Here is a 20,606-nt window from a genome sequence, read left to right on the forward strand (position 1 = left end):
GACACCAAAAGACGAATATGAGACAGGAGATCAACATTTCAGCTTTTATTCCCAGGTATTTACATCTGGATCCGATACACAACTTAGAAGACAGTATTATGTGTAAAGGAAGACTACATTTTTAGGTGAGCAAAAGTATTAAGATAAATTAAAGCGAGTAAGACTTAATATTTTGTTGCAAATCCTTTGCTTGCAATAACTGCATCGAGCCTGTGACCCATTGACATCACCAAACTTTTGCATTCTTCTTTTGTGATGCTTTTCCAGGCTTCCACTGCAGCCTCTTTCAGCTGTTGCTTGTTTTGGGGGGTTGCACCCTTCAGTCTCCTCTTTAGCAGGTAAAATGCATGCTCTATAGGGTTTAGATCTGGAGATTGACTTGGCCAGTCTAAAACCTTCCACTTCTTGCCCCTGATGAACTCCTTTGTTGTTTTTGCCGTGTGTTTAGGGTCATTGTCTTGTTGCATGATGAACGATCTCCCAATCAGTTTGGCTGCATCTTTCTTTAAATTGGCAGACAAAATGTTTCTGTAGACCTCTGAGTTCATTTTGCTGCTGCCATCAGGTGTTAACATCATCAATGAAGATTAATGAGCCCGTCCCAGAAGAAGCCATGCAAGCCCAAGCCATGACATTGCCTCCAACATGTTTTATAGATGAGCTTGTGTGTTTGGGATCATAGGCAGATCCTTTCTTTCTCCAAACCTTAGCCTTTCCATCACTTTGGAAAAGGTTAATCTTTGTCTCATCAGTCCATAAAACTTTGTCCCAGAATTTTTGAGGCTCGTCTTTGTACTTTTTGGCAAAATCCAGCCTGGCCTTCCTATTCTTTTTGCTGATGAGTGGCTTGCATCTTCTGGTGTAGCCTCTGTACTTTTGTTTATAAAGTCTTCTGCGAATGGTAGATACTGATACCTTCACTCCTGCCCCCTGAAGGTTGTTGGTGATGTCACTAACAGTTGTTTTAGGGTCTTTCTTTGCAGCTCTCACAATGTTTCTGTCATCAACTGCTGTTGTTTTCCTTGGTCTACCTGTTCGACGTCTGTTCCTTAGTACACCAGTGGTTTCTTTCTTCTTCAGGACATTCCAAATGGTTGAACTGGCTATTGCCAATGTTTGTCCAATGGCTCTGATTGATTTTCCATCCTCTCTCAGCTTCACAATCGCTTCTTTTTCACCCATAGACAGCTCTTTAGTTTTCATGTTTGTTACACCTCTTACGATGATTGCAGTCTGCACAGGCAAAACCCAAATCTGAAACTGAGCACTACAGACATTCAGTGCTATTTATTGTTTGAATAATTAGTGTAATAGGAAACACCTGGGCAACAAAACACACCTCTCAGTCACATGTTCCAATACTTTTGCTCACCTAAAAATGCAGTCTTCCTTTACAAATAATACTGTCTTCTAAGTTGTGTATCGGATCCAGATGTAAATACCTGGAAATAAAAGCTGAAATGTTGATCTCCTGTCTCATATTCATCTTTTGGTGTCAAACCCAAATGTTTCCAGTCTAGAGCAAAAACAATATAATTTGCCTCACTGTTCCAATACGTTTGGAGGACACTGTATATATATATATATATATATATATACACACACACACACACACACACACACACATACACACACATATATATACACACACACACACACACACACACACATACACACACACACATATATATATACATACATACATACATATATGTGTGCGTATATGTATATATATATACACGTATATATACGTATATACATACATACATACATACATACATACATACACACACACACACATATATATATCAGTATCTTGGCATTATCTGTGCTGATTATATTTAAAACCAAGCAAAGACAAAGTAATGACAAGTACCTGTAATGTCACACATGCAAAAGAGGGAGTTTAATCACACAACCTGAGCAACTGCGTGGGAAAGAGGACTATTCCTTCTTCAGGTCTGTACAAATATTGTTGATAAAAACAGAACTATTGATAATGCAGCTTAATGTATATATCCACAGATGTTTTCTAATGTGTCTTACTGTTAGATATTGCTGTAAAAACAACAAGCTCCTTTTAGTTTTTTCTGTTTGAATTTTTGAAAAGTTACACTGAGGAACTGCTATCACACTTATATGGGTGAAAGCTGGGCGAAAATATTTTTGTCATCAGCATAGGTCACTAAACGTGTGACAGTCAGCGTCACCATTTCATATGTGAGAGTCTCCAGAACTGTTTGGTCCTGAACTGGGAACATTATGCTGTCAGCTGTCCACATGACTTGTATAGTTGTGACTTAATGTATCTTCCCTCTATAAAGATTAATGTAAAGGATACAATGAACCTGCTCTTAGATTCCTCTGGTGTAGTCTTTCACTCAAAAATACCCACAAGGGGACATTGATAATTCTGTTTGAAATAAAATTATGAAATTAATCCTGTGTGTACTTTGTTTTCCACAGCCAAGAGGTTAGATTTCAGCTGGGAGGTGGCTTAATTTGGCTCCCAATTCCACACAAGTCAGTGCAGTCTTGGTTCAATACTCTGAAATCAATGACAAAAAAGAAAAGAAAAAGCATGAAAAGCAACCCAAAACTGACGTTGTAACAAAATAAATCAGCCAGTGTGTGTAATGTTAATTATTAATACAGTATACACGACTGCATATTGCTGTAACATTACTGTAAACGTTTAAAGAGACAGAGAGATAGGTGTATAGCAAATCATAAGGAAAAAGCCATAAAGCATCCACCAACTGCATAAAGAGAAGCAGATTCAGAGAATCAGAGCTGTTTTAAGAAGACAGACCTGACCTATTCTCTACTGGTCCACTCTCTTGCAGAAGAGGGTAAAAGCAATTCAGTGAAAACCTTGTGTGTGGTCACTCTGTACTGCTTTTCTCAGTGAGAGAGAAATCCTCATCAACTTCTTGTGCACACATACGCTGTGTAGTGATTTTACTCAGAATGTAATGACATTAAATATTTATTTTTACAGTTTTACTGTTCACTTTCAAAAACTGTTCAGAAACTTGATTTTACCAACATGCAGCTTAAACATATCTGACGATCTATTCTTATACCAAAACAATAAAACATGTCTCTCAGCAGTAACACTTTGTCATTCAGTGCCTAAAAAACATTAACAGTAGGTCGCATTATGATTAGTATCACAATTTCCAAAAAAAAATGTTTAAATATTTTTTTTTTCACTTAGTTTTAGTTCAGTTTTTACAATAGTCTGTAAATGTGCAAAATGGACTGTAAATACACATTCTAGTTGGTAGTTTAGTTTGACTGAGAAAACAGTTGAGCTTTGAAATATGCAACTATTGAATACATTCTGTGCCAAAGCAATGAAAAGCAGGGGCGGCTGGCCGATAGAGGGAGCTTAAGGCGCCGCCCCTTCTGTCTCACACCAGCTGTGTCCCAATTCAGCGGCTGTGTCCTTCGGAGGACCCAGCCTACGCGGTCTCCGGAGGCTGGGTCCTTCGGAGGCTCCTCCGTCGGCCGCATCAACTATCGGTAAATGGAACGGTCTAGCCTTCGGACCATTTCGTGATTGCGTCACGACGTCACAACTTCTTCCCTCCTAACCCGGAAAAAACACACGTACAGGGTGCAGAGATGCGCCTGTACAGCTCCTATCGCTTGAAAGAGGATCGAAATGTAGCCTATTATACAACTTACAAATTCACCTGATGTGAATATCTTCACAGTTACAATAGGATATTAGTTGACACGCGAGCTTGTAACATTTGTAAGTGAAGGGTTTTAATAAGGCTAACAGTTAACTGAGCTCCTCATATCAACAGGTCGCCATTATTAAAATAAAATAAAAAACAATCGGTGCGCAAAGCATCTTGGGATATGGGAGGCCGTGAAGGATAGTAGCGATGCGTCCTCCGAATACAGGGAAAAGGAGGACGCATTTGTCGGCTGCATTTGGAGGATCCTTCGAATTTGGACGAATTGGGACAGCCTTCGCGCAGCGTTATGACGTACTCGGCCTTCAAATCCATCCTCCGAAGGATCCAGCCCCTGAATACGTTGCTAACGTCAGCTAGTCATCACAATGAACTTTACAAGATGCCTGCAAATTCTGTCAAAGATATCTATCAACGATGTTCATCGTATCGTGGATGCCCACTCCCCTGCTCCGAAGAGCAAACGGGAAAAAGGGTTTCGTCTCTACATCTCTAGTTACGTTCACCAGTACGAGGATAAGTGATTTATTGGTGACGTTAGCTGACTAGCTGACGTTAGCAACGTGCTAATTTTTTAGTTTTGTGTTTGCTTAGTATTTTCTTTACTGTTACTTGTTGTGCTAACTGTGTTGACTTTATGTCCATTTCAGTGTCAGACAAAGATCAGGGCACAGGTGATGTTTCTCGGCTTGATGTCAGTCGAGGGCGGCGATCCCAAACACCGGCTCTTGTCTTGGTTGCTGTGTAACTGTTCCATTCAAACAGTGTTGGCACTGCGTTTGCTGCTAAAACCCGTCTACCTTTGGGGGTATTTCGAATTTGGGCATTTTCGAAATGTCGGCTGCATACCTTCGTATGCTGAGTTACCGAAAATCCCGTCCTGCATATTTTATACAGCCACTGTGCACGAAGTTCGGTGTCCTTCGGGAAGCAGTGGAAGCTAAGCTCGCTGTTACAGCGACTTGAGCCGGCACAAAGTGGCACACAACAGTGCTCATTAGAGCCACCCACCGTCTTCTGGAACTTAAAAGCCCCTCTCACATTATACTTCGTCTTCTTTCGTGGATGTTGATTCATTTTTCATTCCTTGTATTTATTTTAGTGCTGTTTTGACTGGAGAGGGAAGTAAACCGGAAACTGGTTTGCCGATTTCAGGCGGAATCGGAAGTACGTCACGAGGCTTGCGCACAGAGCCTATTGGGACACCCCGGGCCGGATATAATTCAGCTATTAGTAACTGTAGACAACGTAGGACATTTCTAATCTGACTATTTAGTGCAGATTTTACATTTTAGTAACTCACTTCAGACTATATTATTCATTTTGCCTTATTAAAACATAGAATATACTTGTAAAAGTCATTTTAAAAAACGTTTTATTAAAAGAAGGGCTGTGTGATCTTTCCCTATTGACTCCCGTTATAATTTTGACATGCGCAGTTCGTTCCTCTTCAATACAAGAGATACGAGACAGCGGGGCGCAGGCTTCTCCCTCTGATCGCTATACACACCACCGGCCATGGGGTGGCAGCAGAGAGTGAGCGGTTTATTCACCCGCGAGCCTGTAATTAAATCCGCCAAGTGAGTGACGTTGAGCGCAGAGTGTCGGAGTAATTAGCAAATAAGATTATTAGCTAGTCACAGAGAGAGCCGAGAATGGAGAGAATGAAGAGAGAAAATCACTGAAAACAATGCCGTTCGAGAGGAGAACACTGCAGGAGAAACTGAGAATGAAGGAGCTCGGACCTGACCTGCCAGCCCTCTTAATTAGACAGCAGTCCGAAGACAGAGGGAGGAGATATACTCGCTCTTTTTCACGGAGCTGGTACGAGAAGACGTCTTGGCTAACTGGATGCAGTGAGGCTGGTGTTTTATTTTGCTTCCCTTGCCTGCTTTTCCAAACCAAGGGAACTGATCAAGCGTGATCAAGCACTTTTGGCTTAAAGCCTAATGGTTTCAGTTATTTTCTTTATACAAAGTTTTTTGTTGCTTTGATGGTCTTAAATATGACGATTTTCTGTGTTTTCATTGTCATTTAAGGTTGTTAATATAAATGTTAGCTAACAGAAGCACTTTGGGCTTTAAGCCTGATAGTTTGATTGTTTTTTTAATCAAAATGTCCAGTGTTTGTTGGTTTCATGTGTATGTATTTGCTGTTTTTTTGTTTGTTTTTTTTTGGGGTTTTTTTGAGTATGTCAATATAAATATGTTGTTTCAAACAATTAGCTGGACAGAAGAAGCACATGGTACTCTTGGAAGCTGTGAAAATGAATTGTTTCTGTTTTTACTTTTGAAATAAAAAATATATTTATACATTCTTGGTTTGTTTAATGATGGAAAAGGAGATTTTAAGGGTTTGTGTGTACCAATTATATCTTATCTGGAGCCAAACATATCAAACACTGGGGAGATAAATTCAAATTCACTAACTGGTAACATTCACCTGCATTTAACTGTCTATTTGTAAACATAATATACATTTATTCTTGTGGTCTGGCGTTGCCAACTCCACTTTTTGGTTTGGTAAATTAATTGCGCCCCCCCCAAGACAAAAATTCACCAGCCACCACTGATGAAAAGTGATCCACAACTTAGCCCATCTTGACTTCTGCTGACAGTGTAAAGGGAAAGTTGGTAAAGTTTAATGCATATTACCAATTGTAAAGACAACTGTCCTTGGCTTTGTGCCAGCCTGGTACAATGAAACCCAAGTGGCAAACATGATACTAATATGCACGTTTCTTTATTTGGCATAAATGTCCAGGGCAGCAGGTTACCCAACTTTGGTTCTCACAATCATTCATTCATTCATTCATTTTACATTCAAAGATTTGAATTGTGTCTTATCATCGTTCGTTATTCCCCTTAAATGTCTCCAGAGAACTGTTGCAAAATGCTTTTCTCCTTGAGTGTGTGTGTGTGTGTGAGCAGGTATTTATCATGCTATGGGGACAAAAATCTGTTTACACAGTCACATTGTGGGGACTCACCTGCCTTATGGGGACAATGTAATGTAAATCATTAAATTTTAGGGTGAAGACTGAGGATAGGGTTACGGGTTAGGTAAGGTTAGGTTAGGTATAGGGTTAGGAACAGGCAAATAGTGGTTATGGTTAGGGTTAGGGTAAGGCTCCAGGAAATGAATATAAGTCTATGTAATGTCCCCACAAGTGATAAAAACACATTGTGTGTGTGTGTGTGTGTGTGTGAGAGAGAGAGAGAGAGAGAGAGAGAGAGACAATGGCGAGCGATGGGGTGACAGCAGTTGTTAAGGAGTCACCATGGTTACTGCCACCCAGGAACATTGTTGAACTGCTCCACTGTGTTAAAGACTGCATGGAATGACGATAAGCAATGTATAAGCATGCACATGCTTATACACTGGCACAAAGAAGACACACGCACACACTCACAAGATGTCGTCATCCAATAGGATTCACTCTCAAATGAGGAGCTAGGAGAATCTTATATACACCAGAAATAATCCATCATCACATTAGTAGCGTCAGACAAAAGGGCATGTGATAAGGCATGTAAATGGCTCTGTTGCCTCTTTATTCTAAAGCACTGCTGGGAATCTTAATTTACTGCACTATGAACAGCAAGAAGATGGAAGTCATTGAACTCCACAGGAGGACACATTCAATTGTTTAGGCACTGTACATTGATGGGGTTACTCTGTGGCTGTTTCATTTTTCTTACAAAGAAGTAGGTTTTCTAAATACATAATTTTGTGTGCTGCCATATGCTCACATCTGTATGTTTATTGTTGTTTTGTGAGTGTGTTGTTGTGCATGTGTGTGCATGAGTTTAAATGGGACTGTAAAAAGTGTGTTCACCCTACTAACTCTGCCCCCAGCCTGAGCCCCTTCAACCTCCCCTTGTTGTCATGCACAGGAGCTCTCCCTTTGGCACAAAGTAGGCTGGCTTCTCAACAGTGATGCCTTTCAAAGCTCCATGCTTTGAAGAGCTCAAAAAAACAACAGTTTCTGAGAAACGCTGTGTAAAGTGTGCGTGCGTGTGTGTGTGTGTGTGAGAGAGAGAGAGAGAGAGAGAGAGAGAGAGAGAGAGGGGAGGAGAGTTGGGGGTGAAAGAGAGTGTTGGTGTTACGAAGAGAGAACAGGAACAGAAGGAGCTCCAGACAAGCACAAGCTGTCTTGCATGTGGTGATTTGATCTCAGTTGTTGAAGGGTACCATTTGTTGGACAATATTTGGGGACATTCTGCAAGATACTCAACACCAGGTGAGTGTAGAGCGAGCAATATGTAAGAAAGTGAAAAAGAGGAAGATGGAATACGTGGTGTCAATGAGCCATCAGTTTGGCTCATTTTCTTTCAGTTTTTAATGCACTTTTGGCATTTGTTTGTTTGTTTTTTCCTGAATTCCCAGGTTGGAGTACTTTATTTTCGTTGTGAAAATAAACTTATTGATGGAAACAGCTACGAAGAAACATGCTGAAAACAGTTAAAAAGCCCTGAAGTGAAGCAGCTTTCACAATTGGATTTGTCTGTCCCCCATTTCCCAGTGCCTTTAATCCTCATTCTGTGTTTCTCATCCCATCATTGAAGTTAGCCACCAGCTGTTTCAGAGATGCAGTGCGACGAGATCTCAGCCAGAGAGGAGTTCACCTACAGCCACGTGTCTACTCTGCAGAGGGGAAGTGAGATGCTGGGACAACGGGGCGACAGGGGAGTGGATAGAAGGCTAGACAGGGGGGAGCTGCCTAGGCCTGAGCGCGACAGCTATACAGTGGACGTGAGGGCCAGTGACCTGCAGCTGGCCCAGGTGGAGCCGCTAAAGCACCCCTGCTTCAGCTATAGGGCCTGGCTCTACAGCGTTCTTATAGGGGTGAGAGGAAAGATTGTCAGGGAGAGGTACAAAGGAGGCACATTAGAGGGTGTATTTATTTGGTCTGTGACACGTAATTTTAAATTATTAAATTTAATGTATTGTGTTATATATGGTTAACTGGACACTTTGTATACACTTGCATCAGTGTGTATGTGTGTGTGTTTGTGTGTGCGTCCTTAGGGCAGTCTGCTCATCACATCTGGTTTCTCTCTGTACCTGGGAAATGTGTTTCCTGCTGCCATGGACTACCTACGCTGTGCTGCAGGCTCTGTATGTGACCATCATAATGATGATTCTCATACAGCTCTACCTTAATGAGTTCATACACATTGTTGAGATAAATTGCCATGTCAAAATGGCAGTAACACATAATAACAACCATCCATCCATCCATCCACCCATTTTCTCCCGCTTATCCGGGGCCGGGTCACGGGGGCAGCAGTCTAAGCAGGGACGCCCAAACTTCCCTCTCCCTGGACACTTTCTCCAGCTCATCCGGGTGGATCCCGAGGCGTTCCCAGGCCAGCCGAGCGACATAGTCACTCCAGCGTGTCCTGGGTCTTCCCCGGGGCCTCCTCCCGGTGGGGCATGCCTGGAACATCTCCCTAGGGAGGCGTCCAGGGGGCATCTGATAGAGATGCCGAGCCACCTCAGCTGACTCCTCTCAATGTGGAGGAGCAGCGACTCTACTCTGAGCTCCTCCCGGGTGACAGAGCTCCTCACCCTATCTCTAAGGGAGCGCCTTGCCACCCTGCGGAGGAAACTCATTTCAGCCACTTGTATCTGGGACCTCGTTCTTTCAGTCATGACCCAAAGTTCATGACCATAGGTGGGGGTAGGAACGTAGATTGACTGGTAAATCGAGAGCTTCGCCTTTCGGCTCAGCTCCTTCTTCACCACGACAGACCGATGCCGTGACCGCATTACTGTTGCCGCTGCACCGATCCGCCTGTCAATCTCACACTCCATTCTTCCCTCACTCGCGAACAAGATCCCAAGATACTTAAACTCCTCCACTTGAGGCAGGAATTCTCCCCCAATCTGGAGGGAGCAAGCCACCTTTTCCGGTTGAGAACCATGGCCCCGGACTTGGAGGTGCTGACTCTCATCCCAGCTGCTTTACACTAGGCTGCGAACCGCCCCAGTGCATGCTGAAGGTCCTGGCTCGAGGGAGCCAACAAGACAACATCATCCGCAAAAAGCAGAGACGAAATCTGCCGGCTCCCGAATCAAACCCCCTCCAGCTGCGCCTAGAAATTCTGTCCATAAAAATAATGAACAGAACCGGTGATAAAGGGCAGCCCTGGCGGAGTCCAACATGCACTGGGAACAGGTCCGACTTACTGCCGGCAATACGGACCAAGCTCCTGCTCCGGTTGTGCGAGGGACACGGTCGAATGCCTCCAAGTCTACAAAACACATGTGGACTGGTTGGGCAAACTCCCATGAACCCTCAAGCACCCTGTGGAGGGTATAGAGCTGGTCCAGTGTTCCACGGCCAGGACGAAAACCGCATTGTTCCTCCTGAATCCGAGGTTCGACTATCGGCCGGATTCTCCTCTCCAGTACCCTGAAATAGACTTTTCCAGGGAGGCTGAGGAGTGTGATCCCCGATAGTTGGAACACGTCCTTCGGTCCCCCTTTTTAAACAGAGGGACCACCACCCCAGTCTGCCAGTCCAGAGGCACCGTCCCCGACTGCCACGCGATGTTGCAGAGGCGTGTCAACCAGGACAGCCCTACAACATCCAGTGACTTGAGGTACTCAGGGCGGATTTCATCCACCCCCAGTGCTTTGCCACTGAGGAGCTTGCAAACTACCTCAGTGACTTCAGCCCAGGTGATGGATGAATCGACCTCCGAGTCCCCAGTCTCTGCTTCCTCTACAGAAGACATGACGGTGGGATTGAGGAGATCCTCGAAGTATTCCTTCCACCACCCGACAATATCCCCAGTCGAGGTCAACAGCTCCCCACCTCCACTGTAAACAGTGTTGACAGAGAGCTGCTTCCCCTTCCTAAGGCGCCGAACGGTTTGCCAGAATTTCTTCGAGGTCGACCGGCAGTCCTCCTCCATGGCCTCCCCGAACTCCTCCCAGACCCAAGTTTTTGCTTCTACAACCGCCCGAGCTGCCGCACGCTTGGCCTGTTCAAGCATAAGGATGTCCATCAGTACACGTGGCACCAGGACACCCTAGACCGGAGGTCAATGATCGACTTTGTAGTCATATCATCTGACCTTTGGTGGTATGTCTTGGACACTCAGGTGAAGAGAGGGGCTGAGCTGTCAACTGATCACCACCTGGTGGTGAGTTGGATCCGCTGGCAGGGGAGGAAGCGGGACAGACTTGGCAGACCCAAACGTACTGTCAGGGTCTGTTGGGAACGTCTGGCAGAACCCGCTGTCAGGGAGGTCTTCAACTCCCACCTCCGAAAGAGCTTCGACCAGATTCTGAGGGAGGTTGGAGACATCGAGTCCGAATGGACCATGTTCTCCACTTCCTTTGTTGAGGCAGCTGACATAATAACAACATTTCTGCTAAATAGATTAATGCAGCAGCTCATTTGTTGATGTTGTTTGCAGGGCCTACCTGCAGGAATAGCCAGCCTTGCCATTGCAAAGAACAGACATGTTGCAGTGAGTAAACAATGAACACACCAAAAGCAAAGAGATAATTATGTTTGATGTTTTTTTAATTTAATTTCCTCAAGGCAATTGCAGCATGATGCTAATGAAGGTTTCATGCTTTCTTGTTTTTTTTCTTCTAGGTGTCAGATTTCCAGGTGTTGTACGTGTCAACATTTGCTGTGACTACTACCTGCCTGGTTTGGTTTGGATGTAAACTGGTTCTGAACCCTTCTGCTGTCAATGTAAATCCATCGTAGTAATATGATCAAAACCACAAATCCTTTGGTTGTGCATAAGCATATGAAGTCAGAAGATCTTCAGTCTTCTGCTATTGTGCCTCTGTCTCCCTCCAATTCTGTCTGTTCTCAGATCAACTTTAACCTCATTTTGATGATTTTGCTGGAGGTGTTGATGGCCAGTACTGTAATCCTATCAGCCCGCTCTGCAGAGGACTGCTGCTGCCACAGGAAGGTGTGTGTGTGTGTGTGTGTGTGTGTGTGTGTGTTTGTGAATAAATGATTGATTACTATTTCCTCCAACTGATGTCTCTTCCTATTTATTTTCTCTAGCCAGTGACATATGACAGACCTGTGGTTGTAATGCCTGCAGTGTTCCCCACTCAACTCCTTAAAGCATATTCTGTGAGTAGTTTGTCCTTAAGACATTTCTATCTGGTCCATACATATTAATCACTGACAAATGTCTGTAATAGGTGATCGAAGTAATTGTGGGAATCTCTGCTGTATTTGGAGGAATTATTGCACTCAACATGGATGCTTTACTACCTGGCCCCTACTTGTCGGTCACATTTTTCTGGATTCTTGTGGCTGTAAGTTTCTCTTACTAAAGCTTACTTTTCATTATGAGAGATGCAGCTCTCAATGATAACTAAAATGCTGTCCATTACTGGCTTTATCAAATAGCTTTGTGTCTGATCTTTAATCTTTTGCAGTGTTTTCCTAGTGCTATTGCCAGTCATGTTGTGTCAGAATACCCCAACAAATGTCTGGTGAGTACAAAACCAATTAAAGTAATATATGTGGAGCTGTCATCCTTTATTAGACGTGAAACACTGATGCATTTTGTGACTCTGCAAACCATATTTTCCCTCATGACTTCAGTAGTATGGGAAACTCTTCTCAGAGACTTAAATGATATCTTGATTCATAGTGAAAAAGGAGAATGATCTGTTCTGATACTGTTGTATCTCAGTGTTGTGTTTGACATTGTAGACCACACATATCCACATTGACAGACTTTAGCATTGCAGCCATGGAGTGGTCCTCCAGTCTCTCCCTATCTCTCTGATAGGAGTTTCTCAGTTGTTCTTGGTAGCTAGCTTTATCTGAAACTCTATATTGTGGTGTTCCCCAAGGTCGTGGGTCCACATCTGTTTGCTTGTACATGCTACCTTGTCACTTTCATGGTATTTTCTGTAGCTGCTATGCAATTGATATTCAATTATACATCTCACTTAATCCTCAAAATGTCGTAAAGTTGCAACCCAGTCTCACTTCAAAATTTGTAATAGCTGTGTTGGTCCATAGGGAAAAATGTATTACTTTTACAAAAAAAAAGACTCTGAGATTTTTTTCTGCCTATTCCTTTCTTTGTTCTGCGTGCACGTCATGTGACTGTCAATTTTCTATCTGGGAAAAAACAAAAAAGGTGAACATTTCTGTTTTCTGTTCAGTGGAAAATGCAATATTTTAACATAATTTCTCCATTGAAATGTATTTAGTAACATTTCCATTGAGAAATATATGTTGTATTTTCATAATCTTTGTTCTGTGAATATGTTTGATCTTTAGTTTGTTAGCCATTACAATTTTTCAAGTCTTGCCTGAAAACAGTTTAATTATAACATTTTAACAGGCCAACAGCTCAGGTTGTCTGCTGTTGGTGGACTTCATTCCATTTCAAGTTGCTGCTGGTTGGCCTTAACCTGGATCCAAACACCACTATACCTGTTAACAAAAGGTGTTTCATAGTCTCTGACTGTAAAATGGGAAGTTGTTCATTTAATTTTATATTTCCAAGAAAATCTTACTGAGGATTGCCTTTTTAGAGGAAGTTATGTCTTTGTCACTGGACATTTCCTCATTCAACCATACTGGATCCAAAGATTTCTAAAAGATCCAGAGAACATGGAGAATATTATCCCTAATGTCCTGTTTAAAAAGTAGATGGTCTTCATTTTTACTAATGTGCCCGCATGCTGTCACTAAACTGCCATTAAAACTCCCCAACTTTCATCGGCAAACTCTAATGTGTTTGTCCCCTTCTGTAACCACAAATATTCTCCTCACAAAGGTTGTTTTGTTGAGTAATGTCAATATCATGTACAGAAACAATTTTTTTTTTTTTTGAAAATTGTTTCAACAACATTTTGCTTGTAAAACAGCACTTCAACTGTGAAGGGCTTCTGCATTCTTGTGAAGATGGTATTAGAAATTAGAATTAGAAATCAGGAATATAGAAATATAGTATTCCTGTCTCCTAAAGTGAGCGTAGTTCTTTAATTAATGCAATGTCAAGTGACATATGCTTGTCACGTTGCAGCTCAGATATATATGACATTGTAACTTTTACTGTTGATGACATTTTCATCTTTGACAATAAAAAAAACTCAAACACAACCTTCATCATAAACAAGAACAATAATTCCTATTAAATATAAATGGACAGATTCTTGATAGTAGAACATGTAATACTGTTTTTACTTTCCACAACAAATATGTGTGGCTTAACAAAGCCAAAGTTACTTAAAATCATATCATATAGATATCACCCGATAAATTCTGTTATTTATGCTCATTTTATAATTATGGTTTGTAAAACACTATTATGTGTTATCCAGTGTGAACATGTGACAGTGTTTTTGGTTGCTTTTCAGGTGGATCGTTGGTGGACGATCCACCCGGTGGAATGTTACATATTTTGGTGAAGACATTTTAATTAAAGAATATGATTTGATATTTATATTCAACAATCCTCACTTCTCCACAAATGGACATTCCCTGAAGACTAGTGATGACAGATTGTGATGCTTGAAATTGAAAATGTTTTTCAAAAAAGTTAACTGAAAAAAGACAACTTAATTTTTTGAAGTTGATAAAAAATAAATCACAGTTTTGTAGCAGAAAAGGCAAAGCGAACTGGCTTTGGCTTCAGTGTAGTGAATCTTCATTTAATTTAGGGTAACTGGCAGCTTAGCTCAGCTTGCCCAACACTGGCTCTTACTGTCACTTCAAAAGTGAGACGTTTCTGGGTTATAATTATCAAATACATTGTAGGATCATTCTATCATTCTGTCTTGTATCAATTCACAAAAAATAAAGAATGAAAAAAGAGTTTTTTAGGGTGGTAGCCGGTTCTCTTGTTCGTGATTTAATGCAAAAACTATCTTAAAATATTGCATTTTCTACTGGGAATGAAAGAAATGTGTGCCTTTTTTGTCCGTTTGTTTTCACAAACACTTAACAGTCATGTGACATGGATGTAGGACAACTGAAAAGAATAGGCAGAAAAGCTGTAAGTATATCACAGTTTCAGAGCAGTTATTGTGAAACTAACATATTTTGTGCCAAAGTTTTGACTGTACTGAAAATTTAAGTTAGGCTAAACTATAAAATATTGGATGGCAGATCATTTCGGACAGCTCAATGATGACAAAACAGAACTTATTTCTGCTCCAGTCTTGTACCTAAGGTAACAGAGAGTGAATCTCTCTTCTCTGTTAAATTGTCTTGGCGAAATTTAAGTGTCACTACTTATGTGTTTGATTCATTCCTGCTTTTTACAGCTGAGAAACTCAGGCCAGTTGTGCCTCTCAGCTGAGATAGAGCTGTCTCAACTATTGTAACACCTAACACACTCACTTGCCAAAACAAAACATCCTTGGATTGTTTACAAGTGGTTCCAATTTTGATTGGGTTCTCAAAAGATTTCACGTGACATCAATTGTTATAGACGGCAAGGAAGGCGAGGACCCAGGATGCAGAGAGGAAGTTTGGACACTGTTTATTGTACGAAAAGTAACAACACAAATCTCCAAAACGGGAAAATGCAGCTCAGGCAGGCGAAAAAACAAAATCAATGCTGGAGGGAGGAAAACTCAACAGCCAACTGGTAAGGGAACAAAAAACACCACCAGGGGGGATAATGCACTTAGGCAGGCAGAACACAAAAGATCTCAACTGGAGAACTCAGCGACCACTGATATGTGAACAAAAAAATCACCGTTAGGGAAAAAAGGCACACAGGCAGGCACAAAATATGAACTCACACAAGTAGACAAAAGATGCAGCGAGATAACTCAGCGACTAGAGAAGCGTGGCAGGGACCAGGAGATCTGTCCATGGCAAGACACAAGTGACGTGCGAGAATCATCCGGCACATGAGTGTGGGAGAAGCCAACTTAAAAAAGGAGGTCTGATGAGCCCAGATTAGAGACAGGTGTGTCCAGCCACCGCTCACCTCAGAGGAGATCGGCCCCGGCCCCGCCCCCGCCACGCTCCAGCCCTGGAGAGACACAGAGGCAGAATCAGAGCACAGCCAAAACATCAATCTTGGTTTCTCTTCTCTGGCTTTCCATGGTTGCTTCTCCTTTTGGACTTAAGATTGATGAATACTGAACACTTTAAAAGCAGTTCAGGATACAAGGTTTGCTGTAAATTTTTGGATGGGAGAGGAGGGCTGAGTATTATACATATACATTACATAGCGGGTGTAATGATTGAAATTTGCACATATATGTTTAGAGCTATAACTGAATTAAACATTTAGAAGAAGAAGAATCGGGGGAGACATTCCCCTTTATTCGTCACACACATGCACACTACACTGCACATGAGGTGAAATTTATCTTCCGCTTTTCACCCATCCTGGTCGCCCCTCCTCCGCGGCAGACCAGGAGCGGTGGGCAGCCAGACCGGCGCCCGGGGACCCATCTCGTCGTCACCATTGGTTAGGTGGTGATCTTCTTGCATGTTTTTAGTGGGGGTATATTTTATGGAGGATACCCCAGGTGAACACGGGGAGAACATGCAAACTCCACACAGAAAGGCCTTTTTCCTCAAGCAGCAGGCACCGAAGGCATGGTGGAGGACACACCCCCGGTGCCCGCAGCGAGAATCTAACCCGGGACCTTCTTGCTGTGAGGCGACAGTGTTGCCACCGTGCCACCATTTATTGTATGTATGTATTTTTTCTCTCTTCTGGTGTCTCTCAGGTTGAGGTGCTGATTGCCATCAGCAGCGTGACATCTTCTTTGCTCTTTTCAGCCTCTGGCTTCCTCTCTTGCAGTGTGATCAGCTTTATTGAAATTTTCCTGCATGATGTGCCTGCTGCAAAGGTGAGTTCAATGAAGTCAAAACTCACCTATACCATACAATTTGCAGGTTTGCTATTAAGCATAATGTATCAAATCCTGAGCTCCTTTAGCGTGTAAAATACAAGATCATGTTTTACAGAAACTATGAAATTGAATCATTGATAAATCTCATTCAGATTCATCAAATTTTGTCTTTTGTGTGTGTGTGTGTGTGTGTGTGTGTGTGTGTCTGTGTGTCTGTGCTTGTATGAGTGCCCATGTATTACTCTCGTCAGGACATAAATCAGTTTACACAGTCCCACTGTGGGGACTCGCTGTACTTTTGGGGACAATAGGACAGGTCCCCATAATGAAAATCTCTAAGTTTTAGGGTGAAGACTTGGGTTAAGGTTGGGGTAAGGGTCAGGGTTAGGCAAGCAATGGGCATGGTTATAGTTAGGGTGAGTGTCTAGGAAATGAGGTAAGTCTGTAATGTCCCCAAAAGTGATGAAATCCTAACTCTGTGTGTGTGTGTGTGTGTGTGTGTGTGTGTGTGTGTGTGTGTGTGTGGTCCAGCAATCCTATGACATCCTGCTGCTGATTCTGATGGTGCTGCTGCTGGTGCAGGCAATTCTAACTTCAGCCACTGTGGTGCACTGTGCCTCCTACAAGAGTCAGCTCCGCATTGGGGCTCCAGAGTGCAATGACAGCATGTGCACTCAGACTCATTACAGTGAGGTAAGGCAGGTAAAAGGGCATAAATGGACACAACTGACATCTGCCTGTATTATTCTCGCCTTGCCTGTCTCTCCATTTCCAACAGGAGATGTTTGAGAATGTTGAAAATTAAACATTTAATTCTGTTCCATGTGCTAGAATTACCAGCTCATGTAAATGTTATTCAAATATGATGACATAGAAATCAATGACTCATACATAGTCATATATGCAAAAATGACATTGTGCTGCTCCTTGTTTATTTATTGTTCATTTGTTTAGCACAAGTTTAGTACAAGTACAAAAACTGTGCAAGGTGGGAACGAAGCCTCAGCAGGCTTGTACAGAGTTCCACACCTGCCCATATCAATCCCATGACATGCAGGCTAAACACTCAGCAGAAAACAAAACAAGAGAGAACAAACAAAACAATACAAAAGAATCAACAACCAGATACATGTTAAATCCAGGAAAGACGCAACAAGAGCAAGCCACCCACAATCAGGAGGATTGATAAAATCTGTTTGCGAAGGATGAGTACAGGGATCAGGTGGATAACAGAAATTTTTTCAAATGCTTTTTGAAAGCAGAATGGGAGGACATTAAACTTAGTGGTGAACTTAATTCACTCCAGAGCTTAGGACCTCTAAAAGTAATGTTAAATTGGTGTCTTGAAGTCCGTGTGCGGGGTAAGAGTAGACTGTTGTTGCTGTGTCTAGTTTGATATGTGTGTACATGTGAGGTGGGGATGAACAAATTCTGAAAAGTGTCTGGAAGATCTTGTTTCCTATATATAAACTTATGCATGAGTAAGCATGTTTGATAAACATTTACCTTGTCAATGGGGAGTACTTTATATTTTTTAAAAAGGGGTGCAGAGGGTGCATATCTATTTGAATGGGATATAAATCTGAGATATTTTTTCTGTATGACACTTAATTTATTCAGGTATGTAGGATAGGTTGCTGCCCAGACAATGTTACAGTAATTAATGAATGGGAACAAAAAGCTATAGTATAAGGTTAAATGAGCTGAGGAGTGAATTAAGGGACAAACCTTCCTCAATATGCCAAGCATTTTTGCAGATCTCTGAGAGACAAGGTCGATATGATCATACCATTTAAGACCGCTATCTATAACAACTCCTAGGAATTTAGTATGCTGAACCAATTCAATTTGAGTATAATTGATAAAGATTTTAGCCAATTCTATCGGATAATGTTTATTAATATTACAAAAAATCATAAAGTTACATTTTTTTACATTGATGGTAAGTTTGTTCCATTGAAACCATTCCGCAATAGAGGATAGTTCCTCATTGACAGTTTTAATTAAAATATTGAAGTCTTCGTGTGAAGCTACGAGGTTTGTATCATCTGCAAATAGTACTGGGAGGAGTTTGGTGCAGCTCATGGCCATGTCATTGATGTAAATTAAAAATAGTTCCCCCATTATATCATATAGCTCGATGTTTTCCCCTCCCACATGTCATTTCTCTCCAACTTTTCTCTCTGTTTAGCTCCCTCAGCAGCAAGCAACCAATGGAGCACTGCAAGATTTTAACAAAGACAGAGCCTGGAAGGCAGTTGTGGTCCAAGTGGCCCAATGAGCAGTCCTATACTACATGGAGAAGTTGATGATGAGAAGTAGAAAATGGAGTAATAAAACAAACTGAGCTTTAAGACAAGAGAGAAGGACAAGAGTATAATCCTGAAACTGTAAAGATTTATTTAGAGATGGAATGTGATAGAGATATATGTAGAGGAAAGGGGAGAAAGAAATGTAGAAGCAAGGCAGAGAATATGCTTTTTATTCATTTTTGTTTAGTATATTTGCATAGATACTGCATTAAGCACTTTGGTTTGCATATCTTTTTTCTGGGTTGCCTGCTTAATGTATTGATGAGTGGCACTATTTGACCTGGGAACAGAACCATTTTGCGTGGTTTAATATTTTTACATTGGTGACATACAGGTGCAATGAACAATCATGTGAGTCAGTGTTCAGTAGTATAAAAATGTTCTGAGCTATTGCGCCTGAACACAAAGTTTTATGGTGTCTCCGGATAGTTAACATTGTGTAATACAATAAATCATAACTGAATTAATTCTGGATTTAATGGATCACACGGTTTTGTCATTGTTGAAGTTGTACTGTATGATGGAAAGGATGTCAGTATGTATAAAAATACACCCAAAACATCCAACTCAATGCATGTTATTGTTTTTTTTGTCATTTTTTGTATCCTTACAAAGAAAATGATCTAAAATCAGAAATGCATGCATGTACAGTATGCTACTTTTCTTACACAATGTGACTTATCTATCACCCAGCACAGGCTCAATTTATTCTAAGTATCAAATAGTGATATTTATAAGAATATTTTGATCAGGAAAGGCCTTGTTGTGTCTCTTCTCTTCTGAACACTGGTGTAGTAGTGGGTTTATTACAGTTTATTACAAGAGAAGTGAGCCACCTGGATATTACATATACATTTTTGTATATTTGATGTAAACGGAAATTCTGTGTTTAGAAAAATAAAATGTTTGTCATCAACTGCTAGTAAACGTGTATAATGCTTTATGGATGCTCTTCACGTTGTTTAATGTTTCTCACTTTAACGGTCTGCAGATATGGTGTAGATAGCATGCTAACAGAGTAAACCAGGCAACAAATACATATCACTCTAACTACCTGCATCCTACAATAACTTCTCAAGTAATATTTTTAGATGTTACGCTGTGATGAATAGACTATATTCTACTTGTATACATATTCACTGAAAAAACCTACACACCCCTGCTTTCTTGGAAATAAGTAATCATCATTGTACTCTGATGTATTTACTACTATGCTAACTGACTTTGTTTCCTTCCTCTAATTTAGTTGCATCCCTCCCCTCTATTCTGTGTTAGACACTGCACACTTCGTATTAACAAGTAGTCATTTGTTTCCCTCTTCCCCTGTGTCTCCTGTTTTGCCCTGTGTGTGTGTGTGTGTGTGTGTGGTTTTTGTTGTGGCTCCAAGATCTGCTCCTTCTGCATACCTGCCATCTGTCAGTTTGTCACCTCTCCCAGCCTACACACCTGTAATTCAACAGTTCATCAGCCTTCCATTGATAGCCTTCACTATTAACCAGGGCTCTACCCCGACTGTCACCTAATCATTGTTGTAACCGCAGTGGTAGCTATCTTCCGGCCAAACGTAGTTTGTTACTCTTAGTGATTTTGCATTTCATTTGTTTTCGAACCTGCTTTCTCAGTGTGCCTCAGGATCACCTCACATGTGCCTACCTGCTGGCTTGTCTGTCAATATCCCTGTACTCAATATCCCCAGGTCCAAATCACTATTATTTTAGTTCCACCTTTAACAGTGAGAGCTGCATTA

The 20,606-nt window shown here is 41.6% G+C and overlaps 1 protein-coding gene across 5 annotated transcripts; it reads left to right on the forward strand.

Moving 5' to 3' along the window:
* The first annotated feature begins 7,804 nt into the window (after positions 1-7,804).
* Positions 7,805-19,786, forward strand: mlc1 (modulator of VRAC current 1). 5 transcript variants are annotated; one of them, XM_076733606.1, is made up of 12 exons: positions 7,805-7,953; positions 8,279-8,558; positions 8,742-8,831; positions 11,144-11,197; positions 11,329-11,430; positions 11,558-11,659; positions 11,758-11,829; positions 11,901-12,017; positions 12,141-12,197; positions 16,422-16,544; positions 17,079-17,240; positions 18,739-19,786. In XM_076733606.1, the coding sequence occupies exons 2-12, from the start codon at positions 8,301-8,303 to the stop codon at positions 18,826-18,828; spliced, it is 1,227 nt and encodes a 408-aa protein (XP_076589721.1). In that variant the 5' UTR covers positions 7,805-7,953; positions 8,279-8,300; the 3' UTR covers positions 18,829-19,786. The 5 variants fall into 5 exon arrangements, with proteins under 5 accessions (XP_076589721.1, XP_076589722.1, XP_076589723.1 ...); XM_076733607.1 differs by having other exon boundaries at positions 18,748-19,786; XM_076733608.1 differs by having other exon boundaries at positions 18,751-19,786.
* Positions 19,787-20,606: the final 820 nt, after the last annotated feature.

Source organism: Chaetodon auriga, chromosome 6 (assembly GCF_051107435.1).
Source record: "Chaetodon auriga isolate fChaAug3 chromosome 6, fChaAug3.hap1, whole genome shotgun sequence".
In the NCBI taxonomy this organism is placed as follows: Eukaryota; Metazoa; Chordata; class Actinopteri; order Chaetodontiformes; family Chaetodontidae; genus Chaetodon; species Chaetodon auriga.